Here is an 18,829-nt window from a genome sequence, read left to right on the forward strand (position 1 = left end):
GTCGTAAATATCAAGCCACTAATTATACCATTGACAGATTCCTATGTTAATTCAACCGATATCGAATATCAATTATCGTGTTATCCTAACTCAAGAAAATGTGTCGATAAATTACTCATTTTGTTTTATATCTTTATTGAAAAGATTAAATAGGAAAGCAAAAATATTATCTGTTGTTTTCAATAATTCAAATAGATCAATGGTTACATTTAGAAAAAGTGTCTTTTTGGCAGGCTAATGATTTAATTAAGTTTACAACAATCTCCGATATGGTGTTGTTGATGTTATGGAAAGTTTACTTCAGGTGTATGTTCGATGTTAAAAAAAGGAGATAAGTTTGAAGCACGGTAGATGAATGTGGGTGTGTTGCATTAGAAAACATATGGAACAAGAAGTAATTCCAACCGTGTAGACAAAATATGTTGGCAAAGTCAAAGAAACAAATATTGTAATAAAGTTGAATGCAATAAACCCTTCGGTCAAAGTCCTAGATGTAATGGGACATGATTGGTTCTATTTTTTGATATCCTATTAATACACTCGGGTAATCCCAGATTTTGGTTTATGACATTATGACATACCACGGTCGGTGAAACAGGTACTACTTTATTCATACTATCTTCCTTAGTTCTAAAACATTTAATATATATAGTAAACGCTATGTTAATTCATATTGTATAACCGACGATATTTTACTGTGATAGTTAAGTCAGGATACCGAGCCGACATTCACCACGGGATGCTGTGGACAGTTGTCATGGTATTAGTCCTGACAGTAGAGGGACTAGCTCTGCCGGACTGGGACACACCGGATACAATACCTGTAGAGTGTGGGCACGTCACCTGTGATATATGGACCCAATATTGTCACCATGGCATGTGTATGAAGTGTAGTCCCGCCGCCTGTAACCTACCCTTGGTGTCTGGAGGCCGGCCATTACAGTGTTACTTCTATTGTATGGATGGTAATAAATGTATTCCGACTTTTCATATTACAGATTTCACTACATTGTGGGTAGGTATCAATTGTGACGTCATTGTTTTGTGAGCGAAAGTCGCGCCATTTTCTCTTAAAAGTATGACGCTACGCTCGCAAAAGCACATGGCATCACCATCATTACTTACCCGCAAGGCCAGATGACTGCATGCAATATGCAAATACAGCACACTATGTAAATACAGAATACACCGATAATTAGTTAGAAAATGTATCTGTTGATTTTTGTATACATGTTCCATCATTCTTTAATGCTACAAATACATTTTACGTTTTGTCTAAATATATAAATACAAGATGAATATGAGTGATACATCCAAATCAGTTCGACAAAGTTATACTTGAATATTAGATATGCTCTGAATTTCCTCTATTCTTATTGGATAATACACTGTCACATGGAGGTCGACATTATACAAATATTGACTTTTTGGTGGTATTATATAAATACTACCTGCATTAGAGGGTGACAGTATACAAATATTGACTTTTTGTAGGTTAATACGAGGAATTGTTAAACCTGAGAAACTTGATATTCCCCGAGGCCGAAGGGAAATATCACCTTTCAAAGGTTTAACAATTCTTCGTATTAACCTGAAAGTGATATTCCGAGGGGTGACACTATATAGGCACTGTCACCCTCTAATGCAGGTAGTATTTATTTTATTATACCAAAAGTCTAGAAATAAATCTAGTTTTCAAGTATTTGCAAACTATTGAAACATTTTACTTATTTTCAGCAAAAGTCGAAAACTTACCGTCGGCAGTAAGCTAACATATCAGCTCCCATACTGTAATCAGTAGCGCTTATTACCATTGCATTGTAAAAATAATACTCACAACAAGCATTCAATGAAATATTCTTGTTGTCTTGTCTCCTGCGTTTGTTAAAATCTTAACGTTTTTGTAAGTCTCAATGAATTTTGGTTTCGTCCGCCGTCTGTTTGCAACATTAGCAACGTCACGAAGACGCTTGTAATCGCATGTCTTCCGTTCACCTAATCACCGACGGGAACATATAGCGGCTGGACGGTAAGCGAAAGTTTCTAAACGGAAAGTTCTGTACTTAATTTGAAAAAAAAAGATATTGATAGTCAAACTAATTTGGTAAAACTATTACTGAATAGCTCCAGATAAATTTTAAAGCGTTGCTTCAAAAAGCAAATATGGCGTCGAAAAAAGAAACGAGTGCGCATCTTTTTCGGGCGGTTAATATTTTGCACTGTCAAAAATACACTATCACTCGTTCATAGAGGGTTGCTACGAACGTGTTTATTGTCTCCTATTGTTATAATGCTAACTGCCGTGTGATAGTGTAAAATACCAAATATCTTTCGACCAATCAGAATGCAGGATTCTCACTTGAGGTATAATAAAAACAACATATACAGGACTTGTATCATTTTTTATTTGTTTTCATACTACATGTATATCTGACTTTCTTATTAGCATATTCCTATTTCATACCTCTATGAAAAAATCCTAGAAAGGCTTGAAAACCCGACATTATTATGACATCACAATATGACATTACATCAACACGTTGCGTATTGAATCAAAGAGATTGAACTTCAAAACGCATTTTCATTTTATCTGAAAAATTCATTTTAAGCATTGGAAGTCTCAATTTAAAAAAACAATACATCGGGATATGAAAGAATGATTGTTTGCCAACAAAGATCTACAATTAATTTAATTATCATGTCGTGCGATAACATATACGTTAAATATGTTTTTGTGTATTTTTATACCTTTTAATTTCGTTTAATTATGATTTATTTTCAGTGAAGAAGAATATCGAGGCAGCAGGTAATACCTATGTATGATTAAATTATCAATTTTCATATGCAGTTAGTGACACTATTACATAAAATCTTTAATTGGTTTATTTATACTGTAAATACGTGTATCTTTTCTTCCTTTCCTCTGTTATTCTCTTTATCAAACTATTGCATTTGAGTTTACATTCAAGTACTTTTGTTGAAAACAACAAATTTTACAGTAAAAATGCATTTTTCTTTAAATTTTAATAAACATCAAACCGACCTTTTCATCAAGCTTTCGATGACTATCTTTTATATTTAGAACTTGAAGTGTTACAAAAAGGTCTTAAATATGTAATAACATATATTGATAGATAATTATACAGAGGGAAGTTATAACTAGTATATATATCATCAGGGGAGGTGTAGACATTACAGATGTAGTACACATAGCGAGAGGTCATTATGAGTAATGGGGTTCAATACATGTCCGAAGCTAATTAAAAGTACACATATATTGTTAATTAGATACCGTTACCTACGTAAAGAGCCTAGACTTAGTGGTAGGAGTAAAACGCTGGTCAAGCGGTTTATACTGGACATGGGCCCAAATAAGGTAAAAGGGTTCTGGAGTCTTCTCAGAATCGTAGGAAGTTTGGGGATAAATAGAGGTGCGGGGGTTAGGAGAGAGAGACCGGACAGAGACCAGAGAGAGACAGGACCGAGAGAACATCAGGGAAAGTCCGGAGAATGAAACGAATATAGCAAGAGAGATTGGATATACTAGTGACAGTGAGAGAAAGAATATGAACACTATACGATCATGAACCAGGAATAAATTGTCAACTTTACAAAAAGACCCAGAGTTATGTTTTATAACATGGGGTCTTTTCTGGTGCCTTTGAAGACCAGGATGACGAACTTGGACATGGAGCGCAAGAAATGGGCATAAAAGGTGAGTGACAAGAATGTAACATGGCCGAAAATGTAGGGCTTCTATTTGGCAACTTAGGGCAACAACTTACCGGGTTAACGTCAGCAATCAATGTCCAAGGGGTTGTTGGTTCTATACCTCCTTATGATGGGGATACAAAAAAATGTAGAGAATGGCTCAGTGCTATAGATAAGGTAGCCACATTAACACAAATAGGGCCCGATAGGACTAAATTAATTGCGTACCAAACAAGCAGGGGGGCAGTAAGTGAGTATATAAAAAGATTTTTAGCTGAAGCACCCGGTGGTACGTGGGCGGAATTAAAACAAGAATTAAGGGGACGTTTCTCAGATGTAAGCGACCCTCAGCATGCTTTTGTCGTGTTAAGAAAAACACGTCAAAAAGAACATGAAAGTGTTCAAGTGTATGCTGAGAGACTCCTTACTCTGGCAGAAGATGCATACGTAGGGATGCAACAAGGGAATCCTGCCATTGAAAGGCAGATGATAGGTTTCTTTACAGATGGGTTAGTAAATGACCAATTAAGATTAAAGGTCATGAGGGACAACCCACAAACCTTTCAGGGCGCAGTAACCTGCGCAATGACAGAACAAAATCTGCGGAAAAGATTCGCACTAAGAATGCCGCAGCGTTCTGGTCCTTCAGTCCCTACGCATGGGCCTGAACCTATGGAAATAGGTCAGAATAGGATACGAAATAGAGAATTGGTATGCTGGGAGTGCAACCAAACAGGTCACCCTCAGAGGCTGTGCCCGAAATTAAGGAATAGGAACCCTAGAAAAAGGTTAAACTAAGACGCTCTCCTTACAATGAAACCGGTAGGCAGGGCAATAAAACAATGATTTATGAAATACCCTTAGCAGGCTCGCCAAGTTCAGTATTGTTAACTTTTGGTAAACAAAAATTTAGATCACTTGTAGATTCAGGAGCTCAAGTATCACTTATGCATAAACGAGTATTTGACTTATTGCAGCCAAAAACGAAACTTTTAAAAAGTAGTATTAAGTTACAGGCAGTAAATGGGAATACTATGGACACATTAGGTCGTGCTATATTGACATTTAAGCTAGGTGACGTGACTGTGAAACAATGCTTCCATATTGTAAATGAAATGAATAGGAATTTGCTTTTAGGTCGTGACTTTCTGACAGAACACGGCGTGAGACTTTATTTTGACCTCAAGAAATTGAGAATAGGGAGTACCTATGTTCCATTAGAGGAGGATATACATATTAGTTCATTATTACGTTTACAACAAGGTATAAAAGTAAAGCCTCAAACGTCTGTTTTATGTGTAACTAAAGTTAAGTCCCATATGAGAAATAATGTAGGGATAGTTCAAACCAAACCTGTGGTTTCAGGTTTTATAGGGTCAGAACCAGGCCTAATGGTAAGTCACTCAATAGCAAAGATATCAAAATATGGTAATCTACCGTTACTATTAGTTAACAGTACTAATAAAACATACCATCTTAAGAAGGGTTGTATTATCGCAAAAATTGAATCAGTAAATGAAAAAGAAATAAATCAAACATCATGTCGCTTAGGAGATAAAAGTGTAGAGACAAAAGATGAAACGAATACTGAAAATCCGTCAATGCATGATAAACTAATACAGGAACTTGTAAAGAAAAATGAAGATTTGTTTGTAGAACATGATAAAGATTTAACTCATACTGACACGGTAAAAATGAGAATTGATATTGGTAATAGTCCGCCAATAAAAATGAAACCGTATAGAACTCCGTTAAACAAACGTGAAATAGTCGATAAGGCCATTGATGAAATGTTGGATGCTAAGATCATCAAAAGATCACAATCACCATTTTCTTTTCCTGTAGTAATAGTTGATAAGAAAGATGGAACAAAAAGGTTTTGTGTTGATTTCAGGCAATTAAACAAAATCACTAAACCATTTTCATTTGCGTTACCTGTAATTGATGATATTTTAGCCAGGTTAGACCAAGCAAAATATTTTACGTGTTTAGACCTTAAAAGTGGGTATTGGCAAGTATTGGTAGATGAAAAAGATAGACCTAAAAACTAAAACAGCCTTTGTTTGTCATAGAGGACTCTTTGAATTTCTTGTAATGCCTTTTGGGTTAACTTCAGCTCCAGCAGTTTTTAGTGAATTAATGTCAATAGTACTAGAATGGTTAGATCACATGGCTATAGCTTATTTGGATGATATTTTAATATTTTCAAAAACCATTGAAGACCACATTAAAGATGTTCAAACAGTTTTTGATAGATTGAGACAACATAATTTGAAATTAAAAAGGAAGAAATGTAATTTTGTTAAAGAGGAAACAAAGTATTTGGGTTTTGTAATTAATAGGAATGGAATTAAACCAGAAATGGACAAGGTAAAGGCCATTAGATCCATGGGTGAACCCACTAATGTAAGAGAAGTTAGAGGATTTATCGGTTGTGTCAGTTATTATAGACGATTTGTACCGAATTTCTCAGAAATTGCTGAACCTATCATAGCATTAACAAGAAAAAGGGCAAGGTTTAAATGGACTCCGTCATGCCAAAAAGCATTTGAGTATCTCAAAGAAAGTTTAACTGCCATACCACAACTTGCTTATCCAGACGTAAATAAACCATATGTATTATATACTGATGCTAGTGATAAGTGTATAGGAGCATGTTTAACGCAAAGATCAGACAATACTGAAGATTCTATTCCAAATGTTAAAAATGAGCGTCCAATATACTTCTTATCGCATAAACTAAGTGAAACACAATGTCGCTGGTCAACTATTGAAAAAGAAGCGTATGCAATTCACTATGCATTACAAAAACTAGATCATTACTTACATCAGGCAGATTTTGTAATCAAAACCGACCATAAACCTTTAAAATATCTACTAGAAGCTCCAATGCAAAATCGTAAAATTCAATTATGGGCATTAAATATTTCAGGCTATCGTTGTAAAATTGAATATATACCAAGAACTGAAAATACTTGTGCAGACTTATTGTCAAGAACACCAGATAAGGTCCACCCTAATACAGGAGATAAAGTAGACCAAACAGGTGATGAAGATGTCCTCCCAGATATTTCGGGTAAAACTTATGAAATTGCTGTTTTCAATTCCAATAAATTTGACTTACAACCAAGAAGGGATAGTGAAAGTGATCAAGCACATAGTGAAAAGGAATTACCAAACTTACCTAATATGGATATGAAGGTAGAACAATCATTAGATGTTGAACTCTCTAAATTGATTGACCAAATTAATAACAATAAAGCCAGTACTAGGGATCAAACTAGGTTTATGTTAATAGATGAGGTTCTTTATTATCTGCAAAATGCTGACGAAGACGTTAAGCCACGTCTGTATGTTCCGTTACAGCTAAGAAGTGAGGTTATAAAACAATATCATGATGGTAATGGGCACATGGGTATTGATAAAACTTATGCCGCTATTCGTCAGAAATACTTTTGGCCAAAATTATATAAAGAATTATATGATTACGTCTCAACCTGTGTTACATGTCAACAACAGAGTTTACAAAAGCGTAGAGCACCTATTCAAGAAACAGATATCCCAAATTACGCGTTTGAGAAAATCAGTATGGATATTTCTGGCCCATATCCAAAATCTCTATCGGGAAATAAATATCTTCTCACTATTGTTGATTGGTACAGCGGTTGGCCTGAAGCTATACCATTACCCGATAAAAGTGCACAAAATATAGTACATGTGTTAATAGATGACATCATTCCAAGGTTTGGTACTCCATCATCTATTGTAACTGATAATGGTACAGAATTTGTCAATCGAATGGTAAGAGAAACTTGTGAACACTTAAATATTAAACATATAACAACCTCTTTCTATCACCCCCAAAGTAATGCTAGGGTTGAAAGATTTCATCGAACTATGCATGATGTATTGGCAAAGAAAATAAATAATGACACATCTGCCTGGGATGTTTATTTAAATCAGACATTAGCTGCTATTAGATGTAATATTAGTGAATCATCTAAATTTTCGCCATTCTTCTTATTGTATAACCGTGATGTAGTGTTACCGCTTGATAACCTATTGCAACCACGTCGGAAATATATGGGTGAAGAAACTCATAAGATAGCTATGGAAGAACAGCATAAAGCCTTTTTAACGGTTCATAAAAATATGAAAAAGCTAAAAGAAAACAAGAAAAATATGCAGAAAAACGAAGTAAGCCTGTAGAATTTGAAGTTGGAGATCCAGTCTATTATCGAAATCACCTTCGTAGAAATAAATTAGAAAGTAAATGGAAACCTTATTTTAAGAATTATTGGTCAAACGTCTCCTGTTTCATTTAAAATTCGAAACCAACTTACTGGAGCAGTAACTAAAGCTCATGCTGAACATCTACGACTAGCTAAAATAGATGAATGGGACATACCTCAAGGTCAAAATCAAAACAACACTAGAGCTCGTTCACTAAGGACGCAAAAATATGTAGTAAATCCATCTGAATCTGATAGTAGTAACAGTGAACATAGTGAGGATAATGATCAATTAGTAGGTAGATTGTATAATAGAACTCGTAAAGAACGTACCACATCTGCTTATGAGGATGATATTCCCTTAATGAAATTAGCCAAACGACTCAGAGAGCGACAGCGCAATCAAAAAATATTAAAAAAATGTAACGAGGAGTTCAGATTCAGAAGAATCTGACTCTGAAAAAGATATAGGACACGACATAGATGTTGAGATGGATCAGGGATTTGAGGCAGACGTAGCTACCGACAGTGACAATGACAATCACACGGACAAAAGCTATACAAGTAGTGATCAACAAATGACTATTGACTTGGTAAATATGAAACACAGAAAATCTAAAAAACGACGAGATGTTAGAAAGCGACAGAATAGATACCACAGTAAACAAGAATATAAGGCAGGCCTGTTAAGAGTGTTAGATAAATTAGTAGGTTTCGAGCTTTGACATAATGTATATTATTGTATTTATTAATTGTTTTTGTGGAGTGTGAGAATAAAATATTATAGTAATACTTAGTCATTTAAGTTCTAAAAGAGATTAATGAAACCATAACGGGGAAATTGTGGGATCCCTTCCATAAGCAACTACCCGAATTTAGTCCATTGGAGGTACCTAAAAGATTACGGGAAATAGACCACATTCCAATGAACCAACTCATCAGTGAATTAAGGGGTAGACGTAGAATTAAACAACAGTTAGGACATCGCTGGCCTACTTGGAAAGTTGTGCTCACCACAGTAGTTATAACAATTTTCTCAGTTATATGTTCGGCTATCGCATGGTACTACCGTGCAAAATTACAAAATTGTACAAAATCTCGGCCAGTTGCACTTGTCCGACCCTTGACTTCCGTCCCAGTGTCCACCACATACACATCCACTACGCCTTCACCTACACTTCTCCGAAGGGAATTGTCGATCCTTAATAGTTCACCTCCTGCTCAACGACCTTCAGCCACGCCAGTTTGGGACGCTGCCAGGAGAGCACATCTACGCTTTGCGGCACCACCTCCGGCTTCTCCTCAACAACATTTGGACATGTTACGATTTAGAGTACCCACCAGAGATCCTCCGACCTTCCAACCTGTCCGATTCCAACGATCCCTGGAATTGCTCCAACGTTTGAATGCACCAACACGGACGCCCAGTAATCGGGTCCCTACAGATAGTGGGGCTAGCATTAATGATAATGCTACGTCCACAGAAAATGTTTCTGGATCCCCCATGAGCGGGTTATTAAACCCAATATCGGATCCAACTCGATCCACAATGTAAACAATGATGTTCTTAGTAATTGTGGATATTTTGTGTTATTTAACTTTACATATTACGTTGTAACCATAACGTGCAATACAGTGCGAACATTGCGTGGCAACAATTGTTATACAAGGATGATCACTACTTCCAGCAGTGATTAATATTTATTATTAGACATAAGTTTATGTCAATATTGATTAAAACGCTTCGTGTGAACCTTATATTATTGACGCAGTGGTGTGAATTTCTTCAGTGGATTATTAACTATATACAATACAAACAATGAGTAATAATTATTAATTGATTACAACTTTGTGACAATATTGATGAAAATGTCTTCGTGTGATCCTTATATTTATGGACGTGTGAACCTTATATTTATTGACGCTGTGGTGTGAATTTCTTCAGTGGATTATTGACTATATACAATAGAAGTCGTTCCGCTTCATTGTGAATCCTGTATTATTAATTACGTGAACTATGTGAACTATGTGTATACTATGCGTGGACCTTATAAATTAATTAATTAACATACGAGGATTACTACCGCCTGTGGATTATACTACTTAAAGACATGGGATTATGAAGTTATGGATTGTGCTAACCAAATATTTATTTTATAGACGTGAAAGTTATAAACTGTGCTAACCAAATATTTATTTTATAGACGTGGAAGTTATGAACTGTGCAAACCAATGCAATCAATAAGCATTATGCGCCTTAATTATAATTCTAGGCGTTATGCGTATTGTTTGATTTCTAAGTGATTAGCTTATAATTTGAATGAAGTGGTAAGAGAGGTGAGAGGGTGTTGTTCCGGAACTCTATGTTTAACGAACCTAAAAAGCTGGGTGTTAATTGAATATTAGTAATTGGAGTAATGATTAAACTTTTTGTAAGTAATTGTCTGGGAACATTTGTCGATTTAACATAACTACAAATATTCCTTAAGTATGGGAGGTGTGTTACAAAAAGGTCTTAAATATGTAATAACATATATTGATAGATAATTATACAGAGGGAAGTTATAACTAGTATATATATCATCAGGGGAGGTGTAGACATTACAGATGTAGTACACATAGCGAGAGGTCATTATGAGTAATGGGGTTCAATACATGTCCGAAGCTAATTAAAAGTACACATATATTGTTAATTAGATACCGTTACCTACGTAAAGAGCCTAGACTTAGTGGTAGGAGTAAAACGCTGGTCAAGCGGTTTATACTGGACATGGGCCCAAATAAGGTAAAAGGGTTCTGGAGTCTTCTCAGAATCGTAGGAAGTTTGGGGATAAATAGAGGTGCGGGGGTTAGGAGAGAGAGACCGGACAGAGACGAGAGAGAGACCGGACAGAGACCAGAGAGAGACAGGACCGACGAGAGAGAGAACATCAGGGAAAGTCCGGAGAATGAAACGAATATAGCAAGAGAGATTGGATATACTAGTGACAGTGAGAGAAAGAATATGAACACTATACGATCATGAACCAGGAATAAATTGTCAACTTTACAAAAAGACCCAGAGTTATGTTTTATAACAAGTGGCCAAAGTTGAACGCAAGAAATCCGCCAACACTACCGACTATGCCTCAGTCATTCACCACCTCGTCAGGTACGTTAGATACAATAGGTATCAGTAGACTGACTTTTTATTGTTATATGATGTGAATTCCTTAAAGTTATATGTGTCGTAATGTTCATTGTCACGATCAAGAAGAGCTTTGAATATATTACTCTCCACCACAGCTGATTAACATTTTTATAACTATAATATTTACAATACATATGTTTTAATTGTATAAAGTTATGTAAAAACCAAAAATGGTTTTTGACAGTACTGCCTAACATCACTATATTTACGTCTAGAGTGCAGTGAAATGAGTACACATGACAAACCAAAAAGCCAAGCTATTGTCTAAAATTTCATTCTACATGTTATAGTGATATTAGTTTTAAGTGACTTTTTTTAGATGTGTTTTTATCTAAACACACGTGAAGCATTATAAACCAGAACTACCACAGTGAATAAATTATGTGTTGTTACAGATGCTTATAAAGCGTCAGAGGTATTTGTCATGAATTACTTTAAATGATTTGTATTTCAATACATTACTGAATAACAAACATGTCAATTTTCTACGCCCAGTTATGGAACATATAACTTTAACATGACAACGTTTAATCAATATACTATTTATTTGCAATTCCACAGGACAGCAGCCACAACAGGAAGATCCTCTTCACTCTCCACGTGAGTTACAAAACTTATATCAATAAATTAATTTACTAGTTTGTTAATTCGTTTTACATTACATCTCAAGCTGTTTGATTTTCAAAACCATTGTTTAATGTATTAAAATCTTTAGTAAGTTAAAACGAGGTTTAAATTATTACCATCTTTACTGAAGCCAATTGAAGATGACTATGTTTTGTTCAGATGTGACACCTAACACAGTGATAATGGTGGTGGTACCTACAGTGACATACGTGGCTGGTGTGATTACAGCTGTAATCTACCAAAAATGTACCAAAAAAGGAAACAGACAATTAACCACAGGTTCGTTTATGTATTATATAGCGGAAACTTTCCCGGGAGTTGTTTTTGCTTTATTCGCCATTTTTCCTGAAATTCAAAACGCCGGCGAAATATCATGAATTTCACTGCTGTTATGCAAAGTAATTGAATCGATGTACCACGAAATTAAAACCTGTGAATATAAAAAATGTAAAGTAATCAATTACGTAACAAACATTGGACATAAAATAAATACTTTTTTTCAGGAAAAAATGTCGCGTCATTTTTATCAAAAACGAAAATATCATTTAATTTTAGAATGATTTCATCACTGAATTTTAAAGAATTATCTGTTGTGATGAATGTCTATTATTGCATTGTTACCTTAATACTCCCTTGGTAGACCATTTTAATTAATCTCCTTTTGATAATAAGAATCGCATGTTTACAGAAAAAGTCAACAATCAACCACCCCAAGGTCGTTATTCCGGTACAACAGACCCCCAGGAGGCTGTAGAACTAGTCGTATCCAACAAATGACTGGACGATGGAAATAATAGTATAACAAATAGTGCCATAAAATAACAAGGGAACAATGTGGTGAATTACGGTATAAGAACGAGATGTCGCCCATGACAACAGATAAGAAATCTTGATAGATATAAAATAGACAATTTTGTCTACACTGTTGGAATTTACTTCTTTGTCCCATATTTACTTCTTGAAGCAGTCTTCCACCATTTCAGATTTAATACTTCTGTATCAACTTAAATCTGATAAGCGTGTTTCTCAAGGCCCAGAAACAGGCAGCTAGGTTTATTTTGGTGTACCCAACTCATGATATGTTTTGCTGCCTTAAAATAATTTTTTATTCAAGAAGACTTTGTATGTTACATGTTACATAAATGTGTTAACCAAAATATACCTTAATATCTATCAGGAAATATGTGTCTTGTAAGAGACAGTCTTAGTAGAAATACCAGATTCTCATGTTTGAATAATTGTATAGTGCCTAAACACAAAACTGTATTTTATTCATTTCAAAGCAATGTCTTGTTAACAGCATCAATGGTTTACCAAATGATGTACAGAAAATACAAAGCTATGCAATCTTTAAAGATGCTCCATCGCCGACAGAACATAAATGATATTCATCAATTGAACAATAATTGGTGTTTAATCGTGTATATATATATGTCTAATTAACACAAAAAATAATATGATATAATTTAGTTTGCCTTGGTGCGTGCGCAATCGGTACTTCATTCCATATAGGATATAGTGCCACAGAATTTTTTCGGGATGAAATTAATTATTTTTTTTATATTTTCTAACTTGAAGTAAAATTAGAAGCTCAAACTTTTCGATGTTGGTAATGGTGTAAAGTAAGTAACTTTTGTAACTGAAGAAAAATACTAAATCGTCTGCTCCTGTTTTTGATAGTGAAAAAACGCCGTTTGTCAGCGGTGGAGCATCTTTAAACGAAATCTTGTCCAGGACTATTCATTATTCTCATAGAGCAGTATTGTATTTTATTTTGATGTTTAATCATTTTCTCTCTCTCTGGGTTTCTTATTTCAATCCTTAAATCTTCAAATTTCTTTTAGATTATGCTATATTAGCATGTCACTATGTCAATTTGTTATTAATCGCTATATAAGCATTTATGTATACAAAAACATATGCCTTTTAATTGAACATTGTTTATAAAGCTTTATTTGTGTACTATTTAAACTAACAAATGATATTGTGTTTTACTAACAGGAGCACCATATGGTAAATAAGCCTTTTTCTTAACATGTAATTCATACTCTGTAGATACATTTTATATTATTATAGTATTACTAATTTATATCCTTCAAAAATTGTGTATGATTTCAATAAAACATGCACTAGCTTTGCTTGTGTGTGTGTATTTTGGTTTTATTTTGAGTTACCTATAGCAGTATATGCATATATGTGCATACATCCTATTTAAATAATTATTTTAAAAATATAAAGTTATTTACTCAATCGTCAGAAAGTGAGAACATGGATTTCAGTAAATTATTGTAATATAATATATCCTTGGATGGAATAATTAAATGAAATCGATGCAGGTTTATATATCCTTTATACATGTATATTTGTTGTCACGTTTTTATAGGACTCTTTATGCATCTACACACTTACTGTACAAGTAACAATTCAACAACCATATTGAATGAATAAGGCCATCCGCACAGAGGGTAACAGGGTATTTATCTAATCAATAGATAAATGATAATCCAATATAATACATAACAAAACTTATGTGAAATACATATAAAACAATATTTGTTTCAAGAATTATTAAACCAAAAAGCCAATGTGGAGTTTACAAAGTAAAAAACACCGCCACCAAAGTTTACAAAGTATGAAACCCGGGAAATACATGTAAAATATATTTGTTTCATGAAGTAAAAGCACGAAAAAAAAACATATGTGGGATATACAAAGTAAAACCTTTATAGGATGGGAAAGGGAGGGAGTTAAAATTAAAGTTTTAAAGCCAAATTCAAAACAGGTTAAAGCTGTCGATGCAGAAAAAAATCAATATGGCTGCTTGACGCTAAGGCTTCTGCTGAAATATTTGGGGTCTGGGAACCTTCGGACACATTGACCGATCAAATGCCCCTTCTCTACCCCAAGAGGCATAACTCGTACTGTCAAAAATGTAAAATCCATAAAATAGGCATAACTCGAAATAGTCTATATGCTATAGAAAAGGACATAATTAACACAAACAAATACATATATCTAATAAAATGAAACTTGTATTGGTGTTTCCGATGCATAAATAAGCTAACTACTTAGCTGCCTTTTCATATGAGGGTATGAAGGAAGAGGATATCTAATTGAGTGACCCTGAGGTTGGTGGAATATCCTTATCGTTCATACATATGATATAGAAAAATATTAGGATGGTGGACATAAGTGGCTAGTTCTCTAAGCCATAGTAGATGACTTCTAAAGTGTTCAACTATCGCTAGTCTTCCCCCTCTATGTCGCTGTCGCTTGGTTGTTAAATTATTGTACACACATGTATTACAAGGCCTACTATGTTTCCGAAACAAAAAATAAAAAATTCTTATGACAATAATAATATACAAAACATATATACATGGCCTAAATTGATGTCACAACACCAAACAAATGCGTAATTTATGTGAACAGTGCATATTGAATTCGCTGTTTTGCCGTCTGGCGCATTGAGAGTCGACTAACGCACGGTCATTTGGACGGCGGCGGGAGACATAAGACGACCCGCGTTCTGAAAATTAACATTTGATTTATTTTAAGTAGGTTCTTCAGAAGGCGGTAATAGTATTATCGGTAAGCTAATAACTATAAAATTATGTATATACATCAATCTCGTTTAACATTCCCATTTCAAAAATTAAGAGACGTCTCGTGAAAATCTCGGAAAAGCTGTGGGCCAATAAAGCAGGTTTAAAAGTAGTCTATTGCCACAGGTAAAGCAAATCCATTCAATATATATATCAGTGTATACAGATGTATACCGCACTGGAGTTATATGATGGTCCCTACAAACTTCGAACACGATTTCTTTTGTTTGTTTTGTAACACATAACAATAGATATTACGCTCAAGTTGTCAGGTAGTGCAGCATTGGTTATTCCGATTTTATGAATGAAGTAACGGTCGCGTGCGTATGTTCTCGATATATCTTATACATGTACACGATACACGAATCACTTTAGATTCCTAATTTGTTCGTTTAACCGATTTACATGAATTTACACACACAAAATTCTAACCAAGAACCACATAAAATTGACATGAATTTAAATGAAACTCAAATGCAAAATTAAGGTCATTTTATGTGAATTTCAGGTTGAATTGACTTTTTACCTATTAGAGAAAGTTTAATTCAGGTGTAAGTGTATATAATTAGTGTTGATAATTTTCTTATCAGTGTATATCCTGTGTGTTTAGTCTTGTCTCACTCATATACAGCAAGGGACTTTCTCTTAATAGGAAGATTACAATGCGATTATTTATAAAACATTAAATCAAAATAGCATCTGGAATTCCAGTCTGTTCAAAATTTGTACGGTGACCTATATCAGCCGTCAAGTTACCTAACTGAATTAGTTGTACACGGTGATAATGTAACATGACAAGTGTACAGGCCTAGGTTCAGCTTTGATCGATAGTGTAATGATAATGTGACAAACAATGACATGCTAGCTATCAACGTTATTTTCAATGTATGGACAAATTGCTTTCTGCAGAGAATTATTTGCTGAAATTTAAATTGGTAGATTTAGAAATGAACAAATATTATCTAGGTTATTCTACAATGACATATCGAACTGATAATATAAATGTCTTTTAAGGGTAATCATTATGATATTATGCAAGATCACTATTTCCTGTAGAATACGATTTCACCTTGTCGGATTTACGTATGTAGTACTAAATGAAAGTGTTGTGATGTTTTTCCAATCAATGATATCGATCTTATTAGCATATAAATAAAACATTTGGGATAGCTTAAAGATACCAATTACTTTTGGAGTCAAATACACGTAGATAAACTTGTCTTTTTACAAATGAACCTCACAACTAATGAATAACTTTTTACTGTACTATATTAACAATGTTAACGTTCCCACCCTACGAAATTGATAAAGAATTGCGAATTAAAGTCAATAATGGAGACGAAACATTTTTTGCGCTATCTGGTAATATCTTAAGAGGAAAATGATGACATTATCTTGCATTCCAATTGAATATGGAAGAAATACTGCCATGTTAACCAAAGTATTTAACGAATTTCATAACAATATCAGTGGTGTTTCGACTAAAATTGAAACATCTTAAAAATCAAATAAAGCAAAAAGTTTAGATCATTGATTGACATCCAACCACAACAGAGCTAGATGTATTACTCCATGATGTTTTACCTACGTAAATCTGAAAAGGTGAAATCATCGTCTACAGTAAAGAGTATCATAGTCCTCCTCTTCTTTATCCTATCTAGAAAATCAGATCGACATGGTCTGTAAATAATTCCGTTAAACGATATTTTTCTCAATTGTATTTCTTAAATATTTAATTTCACATGTAACGCTCATTTCTATTGGTTCGATCTTTGAGGTTTATTTTCCATAAACTGAAGGAATTGTACGTCAAGTATTATGACGTCATATATACAAAACGGTTTCGCAGGGGATTTTTAAAGCGGCACAGTCATTGGCCAAGCTGAATTATTGGATAAGATATTGTTTCTCCCACCATTCACTGATTTGTCGACGGTTTTAGCCGTGGGAGATTTCTCTGTCAACCCCTAAGGTATGACAGATTGCGCGCGCTAACCTTTTGAACCTGAAGAAAATTACGTGACGTCATGACGTGACATTACGTGACGTTTGACCGTGGCGTGCATTGTCGATGACGTCGTCAATATTGACGTGCAGACGACGGAATCATGTTCGTATCGCGGTGAAAATGCTGCTATCACATCTTTTTATTTTGTATACGGGAGAAAAAGAATCATTCCCTACCTTTGAGGGTGTGGCAACAAAATCACAACCCTCGGAGGAATTCCTGAATGTCCAACCCTCGGCAAACCTCGGGTTAGACCGTTCATGAATTACCCCTCGGGTTATGATTGTTGTTGCCACACCCTCTAGGTAGGGTAAGATTCTATTAGTCTATATGCATGTGTGTGTACAGTACAATGAAGAGGCGTATGAACTGGGTTGGAGTGTGCTTGCAGATGTGAAAAAAAAATTATATAGTAATATCGTGTGTGTGTTAGTGATGTAATTAAGAATAAGAAAAACTGAACTAGGCACAACAAAGCACCTCAAAGGATATGGAATTGACAAACAATTAAGGCAATACAAAATAACTCTTTAATTTGATGAATTGACCTTGAATAAAGATTTTAACCTGTTTGACCCTGTGATCTTGAATGAAGGTCAAGAACATTCATTTGGAAAAAAATGATTAAACAGATAGCCCTTCATCCCAGCGACGGACGGTACATGACGACGATAGGTCATCCTGAACATTCGGGTCAGATGACCCAAGTTACCAATGTTAAAATCACGTATCAATATTGAAGAAAATAACACTATCAATAACAAGAGGCCCATTGGCCTTAACGGTCATCTGACTTGGCACAACAAAGAACCTCAAAGAATAAAGCATTGACAAACAATTAAGGCAATACAAAGAACTCTTTAATTTGATGAATTCGACCTTGAATGAAGATTTTAGCCTGTTTGACCCCAGTGACCTTGAATGAAGGCCAATGCCATTTATTTGAATAAACTTGCTCGCGCTTTATCCCAGCATGTCACAGGCCCAATATAAGGTCTCTAGGTCTTTTGTTTATTCACAAGAAATTTATGTTTTAATGTTTTAGTCTATTTGACCCCTGTGACCTTTAATTATAATCAAGGTTATTGATTTGAACAAACTTGGTAGCCCTTCATCCCGGCATGTCACATGCCCAATACCATGTTTCTAGGCCTCTTAGTTAGGTCGTTTAAAGAATTTTAGCCCTTTTTGACCCCTGTGACCTTAAATGTAGGTTAATTAAGCTCATTCATCTGAAAACATAATCACCGGAAGGTGGGACTTATCGACGGTAAACTGTATTTAACCCACGTCGTTTTGGGATCTCGAAACCCCCCGTATGACCTGGTTACCATGACAACCAAAACTTGAACAAAAGGACAACCTGCATGATGGTCGCAAGAGTTGTCTGGATAAACGTTTTCTAGGGACGTACGTACAGACAAGCTGATTCCTACGATGGCCCTTTGAGCTTGTC

General features: G+C 34.8%; 1 protein-coding gene across 1 annotated transcript; it reads left to right on the plus strand.

Annotated features, from left to right (window-relative positions):
- Positions 1–11,048: 11,048 nt before the first annotated feature.
- LOC138304748 (uncharacterized) lies at positions 11,049–13,697 on the plus strand. The gene is made up of 4 exons (XM_069245001.1): positions 11,049–11,094; positions 11,695–11,733; positions 11,920–12,039; positions 12,449–13,697. Exons 1-4 carry the CDS (start codon positions 11,067–11,069, stop codon positions 12,535–12,537), a joined length of 276 nt encoding a protein of 91 aa, XP_069101102.1. The 5' UTR covers positions 11,049–11,066; the 3' UTR covers positions 12,538–13,697.
- The last annotated feature ends 5,132 nt before the right edge of the window (positions 13,698–18,829 follow it).

This window comes from Argopecten irradians, chromosome 12, assembly GCF_041381155.1.
Source record: "Argopecten irradians isolate NY chromosome 12, Ai_NY, whole genome shotgun sequence".
NCBI classification, from domain to species: domain Eukaryota; kingdom Metazoa; phylum Mollusca; class Bivalvia; order Pectinida; family Pectinidae; genus Argopecten; species Argopecten irradians.

Excerpts from the sequence above, each read along its gene's own strand:
- LOC138304748 (XM_069245001.1), top strand. The coding sequence starts at position 11,067 with ATGCCTCAGTCATTCACCACCTCGTCAG. Across the intron at positions 11,734-11,919 it reads AGATCCTCTTCACTCTCCAC|ATGTGACACCTAACACAGTG; the intron begins GTGAGTTACAAA and ends TGTTTTGTTCAG. Across the intron at positions 12,040-12,448 it reads AAACAGACAATTAACCACAG|AAAAAGTCAACAATCAACCA; the intron begins GTTCGTTTATGT and ends GCATGTTTACAG.